This window comes from Magallana gigas, chromosome 4 (assembly GCF_963853765.1).
Source record: "Magallana gigas chromosome 4, xbMagGiga1.1, whole genome shotgun sequence".
NCBI classification, from domain to species: domain Eukaryota; kingdom Metazoa; phylum Mollusca; class Bivalvia; order Ostreida; family Ostreidae; genus Magallana; species Magallana gigas.
The window spans coordinates 17725169-17746146 of NC_088856.1; the positions used below are offsets into that span (position 1 = coordinate 17725169).

At 34.7% G+C, this 20978-nt stretch overlaps 2 protein-coding genes across 13 annotated transcripts in view; one reads left to right on the top strand and one right to left on the bottom strand.

Moving 5' to 3' along the window:
* LOC117682002 (uncharacterized) overlaps nucleotides 1-12515 on the bottom strand; it is a 93264-nt gene extending 80749 nt beyond the window's left edge. For 9 of the 12 annotated variants that reach the window (XR_010712900.1, XR_010712899.1, XR_010712897.1 and 6 more), the window contains exons 1-7: nucleotides 5139-5274; nucleotides 3686-3835; nucleotides 3509-3580; nucleotides 2954-3040; nucleotides 2505-2591; nucleotides 2269-2403; nucleotides 2082-2134 (exon numbers count right to left, since the gene is read on the bottom strand). Coding sequence is in view for 4 of the 12 variants with exons in the window: in XM_066081493.1 (XP_065937565.1) it covers nucleotides 2082-2134; nucleotides 2269-2403; nucleotides 2505-2591; nucleotides 2954-3040; nucleotides 3509-3580; nucleotides 3686-3790 (539 nt within the window). In the remaining 8 variants the exon portion in view is untranslated. Of the gene's footprint in view, nucleotides 1-2081; nucleotides 2135-2268; nucleotides 2404-2504; nucleotides 2592-2953; nucleotides 3041-3508; nucleotides 3581-3685; nucleotides 3836-5138; nucleotides 5408-5498; nucleotides 5577-5744; nucleotides 5878-6699; nucleotides 6744-11506; nucleotides 11588-12410 lie in introns of those variants that run through there. The other 3 variants (XM_066081492.1, XM_066081496.1, XM_066081495.1) reach the window with 3 other exon arrangements.
* A 4741-nt stretch (nucleotides 12516-17256) lies between these two features.
* On the top strand, nucleotides 17257-20712 carry LOC109620058 (macrophage-expressed gene 1 protein). The gene has a single exon (XM_020071614.3). It carries the CDS (start codon nucleotides 17257-17259, stop codon nucleotides 19420-19422), a length of 2166 nt encoding a protein of 721 aa, XP_019927173.2. The 3' UTR covers nucleotides 19423-20712.
* The last annotated feature ends 266 nt before the right edge of the window (nucleotides 20713-20978 follow it).

Consider the following 20978-nt stretch of genomic DNA (forward strand, 5'->3'; position numbering starts at 1 on the left):
TCACATCTGGTGCTAACAGAAGAACCAAATTAATTAATTCCAATAAATGAATTCACATTGGATAAAGAAAACTGGACCAGTCCAACTGACAGAGGCCATCGCTGAACAAGGAAAACAAATCCAAGGTGGCTCGATCAAAACCTTTTTGTGCTGGCCTAGTCCTTTAGGAGTTCCTACAACTCCTGCAGACTACCAGGGTAAGCACAAAAAGCTCAAAGAGATGTATCGAAAGAGATACAGGCTGAGCACAATAAGATGAACCCTGTGTTTTCCAAGATGACCACAGGGATATGCACCACATTTGCTTTAGGATGAGCATAAGACAAGCACAGGAATCTGTTCCATATGTGCTCCTAGGTGAGCACATGGATATGTATCCTATGTGTCGCAGGATAATGAGCACAAATAAAAAAAAAACTCTATGTTCTTTACGATGAGCACAATAAAAAGTAACTTGTTTGCTCAGGATGGTCACAAGAAGATGTATTCTATGTGCTACAGGATGCCTGCTCTCGCATAGAACTCTAGTACTCGCAATGAGCAGAAATGGTCAGCCCCGGTCCATTGCTGACTTCGTGAACTTTAGTAAAATGCTTTCTAGCTAAAATACTGCCAAGCCAGACCCTGTACACCTGTTGAATGTCGCTCCTGTTACATGCTATGAAGTTTATCACAAATTGGTGTTAGCTAAAGGGTAACACAGCTGAAGCTGTCTATACCTTGTTGGTCAGGAGGGGGTTTACATAGACATAGTTCCACCTGTATTGTTTCCCCCATCCCTCCCAAAGTGAAAGAGCTGGGACAAAAAATTTAATATGTATTCATCGTCTGAGACCCACGGTTAATTTATACGCGTCGTTCCTCTCTCAATTACCCATGGGTCCCTTCAAACTTCGACGTTCGTTTTAATGACCAAATATTTATAAATATCACCCAATCAAATTAGTCGTAACAGTGGTGGAACTCTTCTGTTTTAAAAGGTTGCATTACTGTAGCCTTGCTATCAAAACAAATCGTTCTCCGATCGCCAATTGAATACTGTAAAGATCGAGCTTTTAAAGCGACTAGTTGATTGGACCAATTTACTCAGGGTGCAATATGACCAACCAATTTACTTGCGTGCTTCTATACCAGCATCGAAGTTTAAAGGGATCCACCGATGATTAAGAGAGGAAAACGCATGCTTGTACATATCCTGATGGTGTGTACGTATGAAAGAAGAGCAATAACTGCTACAGTCTATGGGGAGAGACTTAAGCCTTGGTTTGCCAATCAGTTGTCAGAAGAATGTACTGTGGTTTCATCAATAATTGTTGAATACCAATGTTTGTGGATTTCGTTATTAAGTTGATCGACGGAATCAAATGTTTATTGAAGTGCAATATTTATCAACATTTTGTATCGATAAGATCATTGGCCACGAGTTTTTTCTCCTTGAAACTGTGTTTTCGTTGAATCCACCAAAATGGATATCAACGATTATAAATGAAACCAGCGTAATTGGTCCATTATAATTCTGATTCAGAGTCAACAGTTTTGACCTTCAAACATAAGAAATCAGCTGGCCTGGGACTCAGTGATCCGACAGGTTAGCTTCTCAGAGACTCGAACGAGCTTGCTATATGAATGAAAACCAAATAGTGCCGTAATTAGGCAGCTCTTCTTGTATGCTCCCCATGGAATTAACGGTGCTACGGATTGTACATGTCTCGCCAAGGGGTAATATGTAGAAGTCGTGCGAAGCAACTTTGCGTGGAAGATAATAAAATTCTACCTTTAACTTTACACATACAATGTCGATAGGCATTGCAGGCCATGCAGGCATTGTGTTGCCTGGCTATGAGTTTACATGGACTTAAGGAGTTACAATCTAATTACTATGACTTCAACCTGCCATGAGCATTGGGGGGCGGGGTGATTGAGAAGGATTAAGGTATATTCCTTTAGCAATCCAAACAAATTACTTTTTTGTGGGGGGGGGGGGTATAGATTAAAGTTTCAATGGCGATGGTGATAAAGAATCGAGCTTATCAGAGCTCATGATTGTACTTTGATTTCTTTGCTAAGAAACATTTTCTTACCCTGATGTGCAGCAGAAGAGACGTTTAAAAAAGCGCCTGATCCTCTTCATCCTCTGAAAAAAAAATGTTAAATCTAAATTTCAAAAACCATTCTCCCCAACTGTGCGCTGTGTATTACTAGAATCAGAATACTAAATTGATGTGAAACTATTATAGTAATTTGAATAAAAGCGAAGTAATGATGTACCCCAACACGTTTTGGCTTAGTCTCTACTAAGTTAGCATTGAACGAGATATCCTCCAAGTCTTTGCCATCTGGTTTGATTTGTCCATTTTCACTCCTTTCCTCTTGCCAAGTTGCCTCTTTATCATCCTCTACCTCCTGAAAAAGTAGAAATGCAACTAGTAATAGTACCCCGCATCTGTTTTTTTTTAATCACTATAAAGATGGCTGTTGCATACATACTAAGTAAAATTACATACCTCTATTAAATATGGATCTGGAGGCGACGTGCAGAGGCAACAGCAGCACAGGTCCATTCCCAACACCTTGCATATGGTCCAGCAACCCTAAATACAAACACAACAATGGTGCACCATACATGTACGTAATTAACAGCTGGAGTCAGGTATCCCTGACTATTTCTTTAATTTTATCTATAAATATGAGAGGTTTTTACATAGTTTTTTTTTCTCTTTGTGGAACAGGGACATAATTATTAATACATGTATCACTTTGCATCAGTGGATTAGCTGGTTGGTCACGTGGTACGAAGACCAAGTCTAATCCAATAAATATCTTGGGAACTTTGGTTGGATGGACTGGATATCTTTTTGTATATATTGATTTATCATATCAATACATTTCACCTGTCCGCAAAGTACCTCATAAAACAGTTTACACTTTTTCAAAATCGCTAATTTTAACATACCGGTTCTTCTTGTGGGGGTTGGTCCGAGTAGGTTCTGTGAACCCCGTACCGGATATCATCCGTATCTATGTGCCACTCTCTGTTTTCCTGTTAAAAGAATTTTTGGTGAAAGCGATTTGATATTTTTTTCAGAAATTTACCATTCTTTATTTCATTCAGCCAATATTTCATTTTTTTATTAATCAACATCGTGGTTTTATTAGCATTTGTGCATAGGCATCAGTGGATTCAGATGTTAAAATGTAGACGTAATAATTTAAAAAATACTTAGGTCAGGAAATTATGATGCACAAGTTAAATGTTGAGAGTTACCTAAAGATAAAGTTCCTTTTTTGGAGTATTAAGAGAGTTCGCTAGCTGTGGCCATTTATATACAGAATTGATCTCCTTTTAAGAAGATCTACACTAAAGCCAACCGCGTTGGTCGTAGTGTATATGTAAAAATATTAAAAATGCCCAGATTTAAAAGGCCACCTTAAACTCCGCGATAATCCAATTTATACAAAAAAAGTTAAAACAGACAATATTTTTAATGAAAACCCAAAGTCAACATACTGCTATCTGGCCCACAGTCTGCTGGTGTCGGAAATGTGACCTGTGCTGGTCGCCTCGTTTTGGTGTGAATTTCTGTAACGAAAAAAAACCAGTCAACTGAATTATGAAAAGAATTTAATTGATTTAAACATTTTGTTAAGGCAGTTAAAATAAATGAGTGTTGTTATCGATACTTACAATGTCTTCTTGAAGGCCGGCCTTTACATGTATATTTTCCAGGAGCTCTTTCCCGGGGGAGGCGGTTTTTGGCTCTTCTTTTTTATTTTTAGACTCGACCACCATGCAGGATTTTGGGGGGACATCATATCGCTCGTTTTTTTTTTAGTCCTTTACATAGTTTGACAAGTGTATACATGTGTTTAAGGAGAGTTGGATTTAGCGAAAAAGCTTAAAGTTTTTGACCTAACGTATTAAAAATATGTGTATGTGTAGTGTCGGTGTAACATCATATTTTTGTATATATATCTCACCCCAGATTCAATATATTATGGTCGTGACATATCAAACAAATATTTTCTAATTTTGTTTGTCATGGGAGAAAAGATCGAAAGTTTTTAAAAAAGTGAACTAACATTGAGTTACCCTCCCCCTCCCCATTTTGGTGGGCATGTAAATAATTAAAGTGAAAGCAAGGAAATTAGGCTTGAAATTAGAAACTGAAGTTATGTATACAGGAACAATTCACTCTGCGCAACCGCCCCTCCCACGGATAAGGATTTGAAATCACGATTTTTGAAAAATGTAAATTTCCTTGTTTTTCCTCTGTTTTTGCTTTAAATTTTACTCGATAAGTCTGCCCCCCCCCCCTCCCCTACTCCCTAAAACGATGGTACCTGCCTGTTTTATATTAACATCCTTCTTTTTAAAAAGTAATAAACTGATCTTAAAAAGTAAGTATAATCAACTAAATTATTGCTAATGTTCATCAGTACATAATAGATAAAAGAAACAGCCAAATCGTATGTTATGGGAATTTGAGTCGTAATTATTTCGTACAGACCGTGATTTTTCTAAGGTCGCTGATAGTTTCGAACAATCGATAAACTTGTCAATTTCTATACAGAGCAATGAACTACAATCAATATCGGTAAGATATAGAGGTGTGTGTATGGGAATTGTCTTTTTGGGGTACCATGTGTGTTTATTTTACAATCTTCCTGTTTGATTTGAACATATTTTTATTGTACAAAAATTACAACAGGAATCTTCCTGTTGCCCTTCGAGGCCCCTTAATTTGTTCTGAAATTAAAGTGATTTGAATATTTTGCCCCCTCCCCCCTTTCAAAAAATAAACTAAAATCGTTCATTATTTCGCAGCCATAATATTTTGAACTCCGGGTTTAATATTTTACAGGGGGTTCAATGTATTGCAGGTACAGACTTTTGCATACTATTTTGAACCGGAATTCAATATTTTGCGGTATCAAAATATTATATATGACAATGGTATACATGTGTGGTTTGTTGGATATCATGAATTAGTTTAAAGCAAGTAAAATATAAAATCTTTACTAGTTTAGACTCACAATAAGAATTTATGTTAAATAGTTTAGTACTAAGAAGTCTAAGAAGCCTAAGAAGAAGACTCGCCTTTTTTCATCATAATCATAAATGGCTGCTCGATTCTTACCTTCTCTCTGACATTAAGGGTCACGCTCTTGTTCCTTGTAACCATACCAATATTTTCAGGTCGTACTTCGAGAAAATCGCTTTGTACATTCTTCTTTTCGGTCTTTAGTTTAACTGCAAGAATTCCCTTTATGGGCATTTCTTTCGGTTGTATTCCGTCCTCACCCCCCTTTTCACCACCGGTTCCACATTCTCCCTTGCTTGATTCACCAAGCTCATAACTAGCGGTGGAGCCAGAACTTTCCTCCCCAGTGATTTCATTGTCTTTTGCTAAATATACATTATAGTTAATAAGTTTTTTTTTAAATTCCCAACTATTAATTGCAAAGTGAAGACCAAACTTTTATTAATGAAAGCTTACCTGTTTTGCTCTCATCATCGTTTAGAACTTCTACACAGGTGACGTAACTATCATCTGATGAGAGTTCATGATCATCTCCTATGGCATATTGATATGAAATATAGGATCAAAAGAACCACTATACATGTACATGTACTTAAATTTTAAATTTGTTAATCAAGACATGAACCATAAAGTTTGAATTGATGAAACATATTGTCTAATTGCTCTTTATCGCATCGTTTATGGTGTGTTCTGCCTTCTTACCTTCCTCAATCACTGCCTCCTTGCAATGATCTTTATTATCATCTACGCCTCTATTGTCTTCCCTCTTGTCCTCCTCCTTGCTTGTCGCTTCTCCGTTGCCGGGTTCTCTGCTTTTCTCACTGACTTGTTCATCCTAACAATTGTAAATTGGGTTCACATAAGCACACAACTGTTCTTATAACGGTAGATAATGTAACAATTCCAAATGACTTATGTCAAGACTGATGGTGTGAGCTAATGGGTTTGTGCCACTTTGTTTGTGCCATAAATTATGTTAAGGAGGCTGGGTGGTCAGCTAACCATTAGATCTACTTTAAATTGTATATATACATAATATACATAATATACATGATGTACAAGATTTTTTAAGCTATAAACCATTATTTTATAAGAAAAAGTAAAATATCTTATCTTTTAAATTGGGAGGTTTTTTTTGCTCTTCTTCTCAAGGAGACCAAAATAGTCTTAAAATAGCGAGGACTATCAAGACCTTTTAATGTAATAATGTATATCCACCTATATATATTTCCTTTCCTTATACTGTGATGGCATATTCCACAAATAAATTTTAATTTGACTTGATGTTGTTTCTCTAAAAGAATTTCACAAAACATATCTTTGTTTCCATTGACATTTTTTAAAAAAAAATGTACTTTGAGCAACATTCCCGACCCCCCCCCCCCCCCCCCCCCCCCCGCAAACCACGGTTTTTGATTTGATAAAGCTTATAATGCATATAAGGCTATATACGGGCTTGCATCGACGTTTTTCACAAATTGTATCCTATATGTATTATCAGATAAAATTTTCCGTTGAATAACTATGTAACCCACCTCCCCTCCGCATCCACTCTCCACAAATTGGAATTAAGATGTTATTCGCCAAGACATGTCATTAACTAGAAAGTGGCACCCCAATATATGATTAAAACAGATCATAAGAAAAAAGTTCTTACCATTTCTGAATATCTGTAGTTACTCTATAAACAAAGCTTTTATGACGTCACAATTAATTACGCCACACAAGGAATTACGTCATTGTGTCTTAAATTTTTTAAATTGAATATAAATATTTGGCCTTTTTGGTATGCTTTTAAAAAGCTACAATGTCATTTTTTTTTCAATTAAACTTTATTTTCCTAAAATAGACAAATCCACACTTTACAAAAGTTATATGTTCCTGTCCGCCATCTTTGGATGAAAACCTTTAGATTTCTTACAGTAGCCTTTGTAGTTTAAAGGTTTATAACTTTGTCATTTGAAATTAAAAATACGTTTCCGTTCTCTATTTTGATTGCCCCAACACACATATTGAAGAAATAAATTAAATTCCAAAAGATTTCATCACAGGACACCCAAATATTGGGTCAATAAAGCCAATAGTTTGTGATTCTTATTTTGACGCCCCACCCTATTTGTGACATTAATGCAATTATATTTACATTCACTTCCCCCCTATTAAATTGCATTGATTTACTTGAGTGATATTTACGCATAACACTAAAGACCCAATCCCTAAATCTTGTGTGCATGATACATAATGATTCAATTTTTCATCAGTCTTTCTCGAGGAACATGTCTGACTCTCCTCGCGACTTCAAATCGGATCACGACCTGATACTATGCTTACGCTGCCTGGTCAATATTTTTATTGATGTAAATATACTTTAACAGTTACAGTGGCGTCGAAAGCAAATTGAAAGTTTTTTTTTTTTTTTTTGGGGGGGGGGGGGGGTAGACTGATCATCAGAAATCTTGACAAGCAAAAAAATATTTGAATCATTATTTTTTTTTTTAAGATGTGGTCTCATGGCTGATACGGTGTGTGCAAACAATTTGTCGTTATTTAATTTGTATGCACACACCGTTGCAGTTATGAGACCACATCTTTCAAAAAATAACGATTCAATGGTTAATTATTTCCATTGCCACGTATAGCGCTATTCCACTCGCCCACAACGCACACTCGTTAAAATCAAAGTACTGAAGTACTGACGGGAGTTGATTTTATCGATTATCATTTATTCAAAATCAACGATATGTGATTTTGCATGGCAAGTAGTGTCAGTAATTGAGTATTTCTGAGAAATTGTATGGATCCAGGCAAGATTGAACTCTTGTCTTGTTCAACCAAACGCTCGGCTGTCTCCGTTTGTCTCCGACAAGCAAGAGAGACTGTTTTGTCGGATATTAACGGAGACAGCCAAGCGTCTGGTTGAACGAGACTACATTGAACTTTAGCGTAGGAATATATACGACTTTAAAAATATCTAAACTGTTTGTACAATTTAAAACTATTATTCCCATGGTATTAATAAATACTTTTTCTTGAAAAACAATGCTTCAAAATACATAGCATCGAATTAATCGATTATTTTCAAGAACCAAGTGTTGTCAGCGGTATTGATTTGTGCTTAGGTCCAAACACTGTTTCACTTTCGCTTTGCCCGAGTAGGTGCATAGGAGAGTTGATTAAAACAAGTTTAGCTTTTTTTAAAAAGCTTACCGTCTTTAGAACAAACCCTAAACAGCAATTAGTCATCAAAGACAGTTTAATTCTTTTTATATAAATGTCACCTTCCTCTACATAGCATGGCGAGTGGAACATTTTATGGCATGTGTCGTTTAAGCCTTGGTGTCCAAAATTGAGAACTGCGTACCCGAGCTTGTAAGTTGAGATCGACTATAGGGTAAAAGAGGTCTTAGGTAGGGTCGAAGACTCGTATTATTTTTATAAAATCAAAGTTATTCCACTGCATTTATTTATTAAGGTGCAAATAACTTTACCGATATAAGGCATACCGCATCATTTTTTTATATTTTGTATAAATATTTGAATAAACAATGTATAAATATTTGAATAATCAATGCTAAAAGAAAAACAAATAATTTCAATAGATATTATAGAATGTTACTTTCAACTAGTTGGACCTGAAAACCAAAGGCTGAATTTCATTCATAGCAATTTTGTATTGCTTTTTCGTTTTCTCACTTTTTAAGATTTGAAATCTACGAAATTTGTTAAGTCGTACATGAAAAAGATCATCAGAAAATTATCTCCCTTGCGCCGAACAGTAATTTAACCAAATGAAATAAATGTAAATTTTCACATCATGTATTTTCTACCAATCACAAAGGAAAGGAAGTGCACAGCCCGGAGACTGTAAATTATTTGAACTCTTTATACTGTCTTCCAAGGAAGACGGTAATTAACTCCCAAAAACCACACCTTTTGAAGTAGTCTGCGATATTACAAGTACATTTATGTAGCATACCGGTATTCCATGTAAACAAATGTAGTGTAGTTTATCACTTATAATTTTTGGACAGTGGTTATAACTTGAATTTAAGTATCAAATTGATTACTTGATCCTATCTGAATTGTTTTATAGTTTGTTCAGGGTTTTTTTTTTATATCTTCATCTCAAAGCCATGCAAACTTTTTATACGCCTCTTTTATATACTACTTCATACAGATATATATATATATATATATATATATATATATATATATATATATATATATATATATATATATATATATATATATATAAAATACTTCATACAGATATATATATATATATATATATATATATATATATATATATATATATATATATATATATATATATATATATATATATATATATATTTTTTTTTTTTTTTTTTTTTTTTTAAACTTTAAGATAAGTATTACATTATACATTTTTTTAAATTGAATTTCCATAAACGCTGAATGATAAATGATAGAATGTAGATATACATCTATTTATGTAGATACTGTATGTAAGATATTTCCGTCAAGTTATATTGGGTATGGGACAACTCCATATTAATTGTGAGTTTGTGACATTTTATCGTAATAAATAATAAAATATAAAAAAAATCTCATCTTATTGTTTATATTAATATTTGCCTGTGATAACACTACGTATCGATTTTGTACTATATTACCCATAACTTCAAATTGGGGCGCCAGCGGGGTGTGCCTATTTATATTTAAATATTTAATTGTACAATGGCTTAAAATTGTATAAATATAAGTAATAAGGAATTATACTTTGAATATTATGAGGTGATAATTTCGGTCGGAGCGTGATCAAATCTATCATAAAGCCCTTTGGGCTTTATTGGATTTGATCACGCCCCGACCGAAATTATCATCTCATAATAAGCAAAGAATGATTCCTTATTCCTTATATCTGGAAAGTTGTCACCAAAAAGCGTACCGTAATGGGTTTGAGTATTAGGATCTGTAAGTTATATAAGTTCCCATTCCGCTGAGTCTTTTATTATTCTTTCACCTTTCAAAAAATTTTAAAAATATTTTGTATTTAAATATTGTTAAATTTTAAAATTCTAAAAAGGTTAAAGTATTTTGATTATTATAACTTTTATCCATAATATCAGTATCGACAGGTGTGCTATACAACTTTAGAACCACTTAACAAGAGCTTCGACTTTCGGTAGGACGTAACTATTTTTTGTTGCATTAAAACATGTGAAAAATGACGCTGGTTTCATTAAGGAATAAGGAATCATTCTTTTAGCATTATGAGGTGATTATTCCGGTCGGGGCGTGATCAAATCCAATAAAACCAGAAGTCTCTCATAATAAATTATTTTTGCAAGTTTTTTTTTTTTTGGTTATTAGTAACAATATATTAACATCGATTTTTATATATAACGCGTTCTTAATAAAACAGAAAATCTGGGTTTTTTCTGTTTTGAACGATGAAAGCGATTACACAGATGTAAGCAAATTAAGACATTTTAACCTTTATTTACTGCATAACACACGTAACAAGAAATAAAAAAAAATCTTTTGAGTGGAAATGTACCCCAAAAACCAACAAACTGAAAGCATCTCAATATATATAAAATTTAAATTGGAACAGGGTGTAAAGAGAATATACAAGTAAAACTTGCAATATATACATATATAAAGACTGTGTTGCAATTCTTAGGAGTAAATTTAATTATTTACTCCGACACAAGACAACACCTTTACAAAGTCGAAACCTTAAAAGTATACAGATCACTATTGTTTTGTAGTTCGGGGAAGGGGGGGGGGGTAAATTTATCCCATCACTAGACAACATCTTTAAAATCTCGAAGCTTTAAAACTAAATAGAAAATGACTGTGGTGCAATTGCAATTTTTTTTATTTTATTTTTTTTTGGGGGGGGGGGGGTTAAGGACTTACCCAATACAAGACCACACCTTCGCAAAGTCAATGCCATAAAAATATGTAGAAAATGACTGTTGCAATTATTTAGGGTAAATCACTATGACGCAAGACCACGCATTAACAAAGTCGAACCATAAAAATAAACAGATAATGACTGTGTTGAAATTGCTTAAGGTAAATTTACCTCGACAAAAAACGACACCTTTACAAAGCCATATAAACTATACTCATTACGATTGTTTTACAGTTTGGGATGGGGAGGGGGGTAATTTACCCCAAACTCTAGAAAACATCATGGTATTCAGCGCTGTTAGCTACATTTGCCATCAAACAATTTTAAAAATCCTTCGAAAAACACCTTATTACAATCAGTTAGGGTCTCGTAGTTATAAGATTTTTATCATTATAGGAACAGGATATTTTTCTCGTCACTGAAAAATGATTTTGACATTAATGTCGACTGTAAAACGTCTTTTATTTTCACTGGTTCTTAATGAGTAGTGCTTATTTAATGTAAACCGATCCTTGTTTAACAATATGCTTCGAAACAAGGAAAAGTATAAAATACTTACCATTGTGTGTTTATAAAATTGGTGATTGTGACGTCACCATGGATGCGTCATAGAGACTTACATTTCGGAACTCTCTTATCCTACACTGGAACCACTACAGTCTTCGCTTAAATAAGAGGGGTTCTGAATAGATGTAGAACAATGACGCGGGAGATAACCCTTTTTGGCAAAGGAGAACAAACGTTTTTTTTATTTTTATTTTTATTTAAAATAAAAGTAAATATAGTCGGGACTGGGGCGCTGGGTGGGTGGGGTGGGCTTTCTCTTCTTTTTTTTCTTTTTTTTTCGCAATGTTAGACATAACCGTAATTATATCCCCCTTTTTTGCTGGTCAAAATTTCTTATGTTTCTGATGTGAAGAGTCCCCATTAATTAATAAAACATATTTTATTTATCCTACTCGTTGATTTCAAGTAGTTATGGTTTTAAGCACGATTAGAAATCCTAAGCTGCATCGCCCAAAGGTCTAGAATGCATTAAAAACTGAATTTAATTAATTTGAAATGTTAAACGATTGACTAAAAAGCTTTACAACTTACATATACGCTGTACATACATGTATTAGTGAATACAAGTTGTGGCAACCAACACTTCGAAGGAATAAATCAAATTCCAAGAGATTTCTTCCCAAATATTTGGTTGTATAAAGAAGGGTAGGCCTAAAGTTGTTTTTCCCTTTTGACCTTTGGGTTGACTCCGCAAAGGGGAACAACTTTTGCAAAGTGTGGATTGGACTATTACACCGTGGTGGTCCCATGGTTTTTTTTAAATCTCTCTTTTATAAAGTCATATGTTTCTCTCTTAATATCAACTATAAGTCGGCAATATTTACTGAAAACTCTTTTATATTATTGATAAAAGAACCTATTGTCTGCAATGTCATTCGGCATGAAAATATACTTACATTAGTTTCAGTGATGATACATGTAAATATCATGGCTTCAACACTTAGTGCATGTAGGCTGCCGTTTTGTGACATCATCAAGTAAGTCATATGGCGCGATAATTTAAATTTGCATTCAGTACATATAGCAAGTATAAGTAGTTACTGTTTAGATAATAGTGTTTATAACTTGATCTCTTATACATTGCCTGAAGGTGTGTTTTCATTTATTCTGCCCCAAAATATATAAGTTGTTCCTGTCAGGCGCCGGCATTGTCAGAAGAATACTGTTACAGCATATCATAATAATTGCAAATAAACAAGAAATATGCCTTACCAGCATGGAGCTCAATATGGGTATATGCATTTTCCATAGGCGATAATGTTAACGTTATGGTTCATTTTCTTATATATATTGATTTTGTATGATTTTTATAGACAGTTTTAGCTATCACAGGAAATTTGAACAAAGAATGTTAAGTTAAACATGACTTGGCAACCCGGTATTCTACATGCAGTACCTTCTTAAAAAATCCTTTCAAATTTTCAACGTCACCCTTATTCTTTGTTTTCTTTAGTTTTTTATAATGATTATGATTTATTTTTAATGTCCAAAATGTTTTCTGAGAGGAGTCTTAAAGTAATTTAGGAGTGTTTGTAAAGATATCATCTAAATGCGCATGGTCTGCTTAAATTGTTGACGTCATTAGTGTTTTTAAAGAGAGGATATATTTCTCTCAAAGTCGTGTCTATCTGTCTTTTGAAAAACTGCATGCAGGAAAATGAAACTGAACTTTATTTATTTTACAACGATTGATAAACAAGTTCTACAACTTATATTAATATTTCTCGTTGTCACGAATGTTAGCGCGAGGGCGTCATTGATGTGGGAGGAACCTGGAGTGTCCGGAGAAAACCCACCTGTCCAAGCGGGCGACCACCATACCCTGTCACATACAACTAGTACTGTCGATCACGGGGATCGAGCTCGGTCGCAGCGGTGACAAGCGAGTTCGGAGTACATTGTCCACTGCGCTGCCTGGACACCCTTTTGAAAATCTGATTTCTCAGCAACACAATGTTTTGTTTTTTGTTCATGATAAACTGCCAATAAAAGAATTTACAATGGAATCAGTATCGATCGATCGCCGTGCTAATAACATGAGTACATATAGAGAGAGAATGTTTAGAGATCATACTATAAACTCCACAAAGGGAAGTATTTCAGGTAAAGAGGGTTGTTTTCTTTTAATTTATAAAAACGGAGCTTGGTTGTTTTTTTGTTTGTTTTTTTTTTGGGGGGGGGGGTATTACTAATTAATTTAATTAATTTAGAGAGAGAGAAAGGCCGAAAATTATTAGCATCGAGGTGCTAATTATTATGACATGAGGATAACTAAATGAGTGTAGGTTAAAAAGAAAGGTAAACGCATAAACCAATGGTTTACCAAATATTGAATTTTGACACATGTTCCATATATTCTATAAAAACTATTAAAATATATACTTTTGTAAAAATTAAGGTGTTCAAATGAAATGAATCGAAATAATTAAAAAGAGAAAAATAGAATTATTCATTGGTTCAATACATAAATATTGAGTTTGAAATTCCTTTTTTCTTCATAGCAACGCAATCGCAGGGAAATGTAAATATATATATATCGTGAGCAAGCCGCCTCTCAGTGAAACCTGGTGCCATCAAGTATCATTAATTTTTTGTATACTTATTCATATTAAAAAATTGCCATTTGAATTCGTCATTCTTACGACAACGAGGGAGAAAGGAGCGAAAATAAATTTAGCTGAATATTTCCTTCTAAACATGCAGTACTCATTTATAACATTTTTGTATCTTTTGATTGTCCAATTCACAAAATGATTAAGCGATTTACTCCATAGTTTCTTTTTTTTTTTTTTTTTTTTTTTTTTTTTTTAATGATATTTATTTATAGTTTATTTATAGTTTCTTTATAGTTCCAGGTTTAATGCATTTTACGGTCAAGATTCGTGGATTTCTGCTATATTTTGATTTTCGGTTCCATATGTATATTTCCTCTGTACTTTTCATTTAGTACACATACATTCCCGGTATGTTAATCTATAAATCCTTGAGTAAAGGTTTGATTCTCGCCGAACGGATGTCTCTAATCTAATACAAATATACTCATTGATTATAAATGATAGATAAATTGCAATCACTCAAAATTTGATATTTTCTGCATTTTCACTATCTTTCATTTACCCTCTATCACTCACTTAAAATTTAATTATGCTATTATAGTTTTATTCAATCGAAAAACAAATACAATTGGCCCTGTGCAACATACTATTAACCAACGTTTATTAGCGTGTGAGAATTTTTCGCGAGGTTCGGCGTCTTTGTTTCAACGATATAACCATGCATTTAGTTTTTTTCCAACATTTGTGGCAATAGAATTTTTTTTGAAAATTTGGCTTTTTTTTTTTTTGCATTCTTTGGTCTGCCTATGACGCCACGGAGGGGTAGAGCCATGAATTTCACAATTTAGATACCTTTTGCCAAAGAGAGGATTCATAGCAAAATTGATATTAATAGGTCCTGTTGTTTTTAAGAATAAGTAAAAAATATATAATTTATAACGCATGACGGACGACAACTGAAGAAGACCAATTGCAATAAGTCAGCTGAGTGAGTCACTCAGTCATTAAAACTGAGCCTTTAATAGTTACATGTACATGTAGCAAAAAGATACACAATGGTCGTAGCATTTCATTTGGCGTTTTATTTCCCTAAAGATGGCATGCGAATATTTGTCAGCAAATCTGATGGGTAAGAATTATAGAATTATTAGTGTTTTATGTAAATTATCTTTAGGTAGTTATCAATGTTTACGATTTAATTTCAAATCATAATTAACTTTGCATCCTTCTCTTTGTTATAGCAAATCAAATGGTTCCCGTGAAACAATTCTTACCTCTACTGCATGACAGCATCAGAAACCAGTCACATTGGCAGAACCCCCGACAGTTTTGCCACAACAAGAGACACCACCATCAGTATCAGCCCCGCCCACTACCTCACCGGCATCCACACCATCGGCGCCGGAACCACCTCCAGTTATATCCCCACAGCGGTCAGGACCGTCGTTACTACGCACGCAATCTGATGGACCATCACACCCACCCCCGGCGTCTCGATTCCCGCTCTCAGTTCTCCGACTAATGAAAACCAAGTCTTGCCGGATAAAAGTGGCGCTGGTCGTCAACAAGATCACCATACTTCCCTCGGCTGCTTGAGCTTCCGGTCATCAATATGAGTACTTTTGGTTAGTTTGTTCTTGACTTCTTTGTTTTACCCTTACTACATCACAATTATTACTCTTGTAAATTTTTATGTGTAGTATAAATAAATATACATATACCATTGATTTTGTAGGTCATCTTTTTTATTATGCATGATTAAAATTAAATACTTTTCTTATTATAGGCAAACAATAGTAAATACAGCGAGACCTGGAATATCTGGCATTAAAAAAAGTTTTGTCGATATACATAAAACGATTCTGTAATTGATATAAATCTCCTGGAAAACAGAGGCGTAATGCAAAGAGAATTGAAACCTCTTATTTTTAACTCTTAATTCCAACAAAAGCTTTGATTTCAATATAACATTGTATGTTACATGTATTATAATTCGACCAAATTAAAAGATATTTTGAACTGTTTACTAGTCAGTTTGCTTATTATTTGATAATGACTATCTATATGTTATATACATTAAAAGTTTAAAATCAAAGATTTATAAACTTAACTATATATATTTACATTTTCAACTGTCTGTGTCTGTGATAACATTGCGAATCAATTTTGAACCCTAAAACCCAATAACTTCAGAAAACATGAGTGACACAAAATGGGCGTGTCTTTTAGCATAACCGAAAAATCTTATTGGCTGCGCCTCGTAGTAATACATAGCATGTTCTATTTAAAATGATAGTGGTTGTTAAATGAGGTTGTTTTAAAGTGCATATAAGTATAGGTAATAAGGAATCATTCTTTGAATATTATGAGGTGATAATATCAGTCGGAGCGTGGTCAAATCTATCATAAAGCCCTTCGGCCCCGACCGAAATTATCACCTCATAATACACAAAGAATGATTCCTTATTCCTTCAATAGCTTTTGTTTCGTTTTGGAGATTATATTCAGCGTAAACTTGAGCTTTCCCATAAATTCACCACATGAATTTTAAGAGATTATACATTACAATTTACAATACAAATCAAATACAAGATTTATAGTTGGGTAGTATTTTAGTAGAAAGCTGAGTGGCATCCATCGGACTAACCGCAACTTAATTCACGTTAAACTACACGAAAAGAACGTCTATTGGGGAAATATATATTTGATTTGATAACCGTACGTAGTCGTAAGGATTTCGAATAAATGTTAGGTTTCATCAAAATGAGAAAGCATCATACATCTTAGGCTAGCATTGACTTAAATGTGATACTAGAGAATAACAGATTTTATTAGACCTATGCATCTTAAACATGCATACTAACATGTATTTGGACTTTGGTAGAAGTCATTCAGAGTGTATTTGAAAAACTTGAACTACTTCCGTGACATCTCAGCGTGAGCCTTAAGGGACGAGTTAGTTGTACAAGCATGATTCACCTAGCACAGTTGTTTGCATATTTACAAACTATATCAACATAAAAAATTATATAGATCGTAATTTGATATTAACTAAACTTCTAATGAAATATAACTATTTCCTCATTAATAAATTCTGAATCAAATTTTAAATATTTCCCTATTTATTCATTAAATACGATATTTCCTATTTATTCCTGGACCTCAGTATTTACTTCCTCGTTAATCGATGTACTTTATATACTTTACACTGGCCCAATCGGCTCATGTGTGTGTAGACAAAAGAGCGGAAATGTTCTCGCCCTTTCTGGTTTGTTTGGCTATTTCACTATGGACCGTGGACGCCTCGAACTTTACCATAGGGGATCCTCGAGCCTGCTATGATGGGAAAGGAGAAAAGCCTTTTATGTTTGAAGTTCTGCCTGGATTTGGTTGGGATAACCTTGTCAACGAAAACCGGGGCGTTGTCGTGAATTTCAATTATTCAAAATGCAAGACAACAGAGGACAGGCGGTATCTTCTTCCAGACGGGGTCGTCACCATTCCTGTCAAGACGAGTCAAATGAACGTTTTTTCCAAGCTCTATGACCACTGGTCTCAGTATGAATCGGATACGGCGTTTTCTGTCAACAACGGAGCTTCGGCGACCATCAAAGGTGTGAAAATTGCTGCAAGTTTCTCCGCCGAATATGAACACATCAAAAAGCACCAGTTGGAAGATAAATCGTTTACTACCAAAGTTCAGGCGAGGTTTGTCCGATACACAGCGAAAGTTCTTCCAGACGTACAGCTTGACCAGTCTTTCCGCAATCGTCTTCTCAGAATCGCTGGACAAATTCAACAGAACCGGAAGCTGTCCACTAAGTACGAGAGCGAACTGCTGGTTCGTGATTTCGGTACACACGTTCTAACCAGTGTCGACGCCGGGGCTTCCATTGTCAAAGTTGATCAAGTCGACTCTTCATTACTTGAAGATACCACAACAAACAAGGTCACAATAAGTTATTCAGCCAGTGTTTCCCTTCCCGGACTAGCAAGCGCAAGCATGAAAGATGAATTCTCATACACAAAAACGGAACTTGAGAAGTACATGAGGAACGTCAAGAATTCGGATATCAGAACCTATGGTGGCCCCCCTATGAGCCCGGAAAATTTCACGCTTAGCAAATGGACAACCACTATCGGGAATGATTTGGTTGCTGTTGACAGAAATGGGTTTCCTCTTGACTACGTTATCTCCACGACAACACTCCCTGAGCTATCTGAGAGTCTGGTAGAAGAGGTGGTTCAGAGTGTTCGAACTGCAATCTCGTCCTATTTCCAACATAACACGTATCCAGGATGTACGAACCCTGATGCACCAAACTTCAGCAAAATATCAAATCTGGACGATGGCTCCTGCCACGAACCATTCACTAATCTAAGCTTTGGTGGGGTTTACCAGGAGTGTCGCTTCCAAGGTAAACTCATTAACAATGAAAACTTATGTACCAAACTCGCTACAAAGAACCCGCAGACACAGACATTCGCTTGTCCAGACGGATTTGAAAAAGTTCTCCTTCATGAAGGAATAACGCACAAAGCTCAGCACCAGCACCAGTGCCACAAATGCTGGGTATTCTTCAAATGTTGTCACGATCAATCTTACTATGCTTCAGCAGCATACACATCGTACTGGTGTCGAGCAAAGCCAAACTCTGTAGTACACGAAGATAGTGGATTTATGTTTGGTGGTCTGTATTCAGACAGAACCAATAACTTTGTCACTCAAACAAAATCATGTCCGCAGTATTTCCTTCCAATGGTGATAACATCCAACGTTAGGGTTTGCATCAGTGATGACTACGAACTTGGCGCAAAGTTTGCCGTGCCTTTTGGCGGGTTCTACAGTTGCCAAAATGGAAACCCCTTGGCTGATGCAAAAGTAAATAAATCATGTCCAAAAGGGTTTAGCAACCATCTGGCAACCATCGACAAAGATTGCGAGGTTCAGTACTGCGTGAGAACTGGTCAACTTTCGGAACTGAAATTCCCATCCGTTCAAATTCCGCCATTTTCCGACGTCCCGGCAGAAAGTATCGAGGAACCGGCCAATTACATTATTTCGCACAATTCTGAAGCTTGGGTTCAACTCGTTGACCCTAAAATGAAAGGCCAAACACCAGACGAATCGTCCTGGACAACATTAGATTCTGCACCAAAAGAAATGAAAAACTTAATGAAGAAGTTCACTCAAAACCACGTGGTTAAAGAAAACGATGAGTCGGGAATGTCAAAGGGCGCCATTGCGGGTTTGTCCGTTGGTTTAACGACTGCCGTCTGCGTAATCGTCGGTATTGCTATTGCCGTGCGACGAAATCAAAAGCGAAAGAGAGGGTACAATAGTGTTGAATAAACCTGAATACTTGTTTTAAGATGTTTTTGTCCTTGGTGGATCGTGATTTTTTGTTAATTTTAAGATGGGTTGATGGTTGTTTTTAGACTATATTAATATCCCTAAGAAGACGAGCTATGTATAAAGATATAGAAAAATATTTGAATTTTTAAATTACATCTGATTATGGGTAAGTTTTGACCATCAAGCCATCTTAATGTATCTTCTTTTTTAGTTCTTGTAATTTTTTTCTGTTTTGTAATGCAATTGTTGTTTGGTTGATAATAATTATTCTTCGTTGTGGCCGCAGCGATTTTTAGTCAATGTTAATAACATTGTACATTTAAAGGGGATAAGATAAAAATAAATCAATTGTGACCACACGGAAATTAAATTTACCGAAGGTAGCGTCAATGCAGATTGATATCAACCACGTGATAAATTGATCTACAATCGTGATAAACGTTGCAACCTGACAGTAATTAAAGACTAAGGAATCATTCATTAAATTTGATGGGAAAATAAATACGTTTTGGTCACGTGATCGAATCATACAAAGCAGGAGTGACCTGTATTGCAGACGTTTAACTTTATAGCGATCGCCGTTTTAACTAAGTGTTTATAAATAGTGCAGTTGATGGTTGAAACCATGTAATATTTAAATTAAAAGTGTTATTTGTTGTTTTCTCAATTAAAAAAGGCCTATGTCTGTTTTGCACAGAAGAAATGAGCACGAAACTTACATGTACATTGTAATGTAATCTCGCATAAAGACATCAGAACATGTAACTTTGAAAAAATTAACAAAATTGTTCAAATGTCTACCAGAATTGTCACTCTTAAACTTTGTACATTTTTTTCGAAATTAATTATTGTTGAACGACTGTTTGTTGATTAATTAAAAGTTAATGTAGTGCCTAGTCGTTTCGTTCCCTACACGGCATAGACGACCTGTTACGGGAAGTTCACAGCTAAACCATCTCATTTTGTTTACAACATCTGATTTATACAAACCGTCATCAAATGTAACCATTTCATCAAACTAAAATTGGTCAATTGATCCAAATTTATTAACATAGGTAATCACAGATTACAAAGCTCACCGAGACGAGGCATCACCTTCATGAGACCACCTTTATCATATTATATGAAAATCATACTTTATGATCTTGGATATTCATGGATTCTGTTTTGAAACAATATTGTATATCATCTTTTAAAAAATTGTATGATAATCACATGTTCATTTCATACGGTATTATAAGATACAATGTTAATCAATACAATAATATAAATTATTACCTAATCAAAGAGATTTTTTTGTTTTATTACAAATTAAATATTTTCGTCTATTTTGTATGTGTATTCAGATTTGAAAGTGATCTATTGAACTGCCGGTTAATAGACTGCGACCATTAGACCGCCGGTCAATAGACTGTGATCTATTGGACCGGCAACGTATTTTAGAAAAAGTGAAATTGCTACAAGATTAAAAGATAACTTTATTTTGTTTATTTTACTATTGTTCTTAAAATTTATCTTCATGGTATGAAAACCTTCTGTAATTTATAATTGTA

Coding starts and splice junctions, on each gene's coding strand:
- LOC109620058 (XM_020071614.3), top strand. CDS start 17,257: ATGTACTTTATATACTTTACACTGGCCCAATCGGCTCATGTGTGTGTA.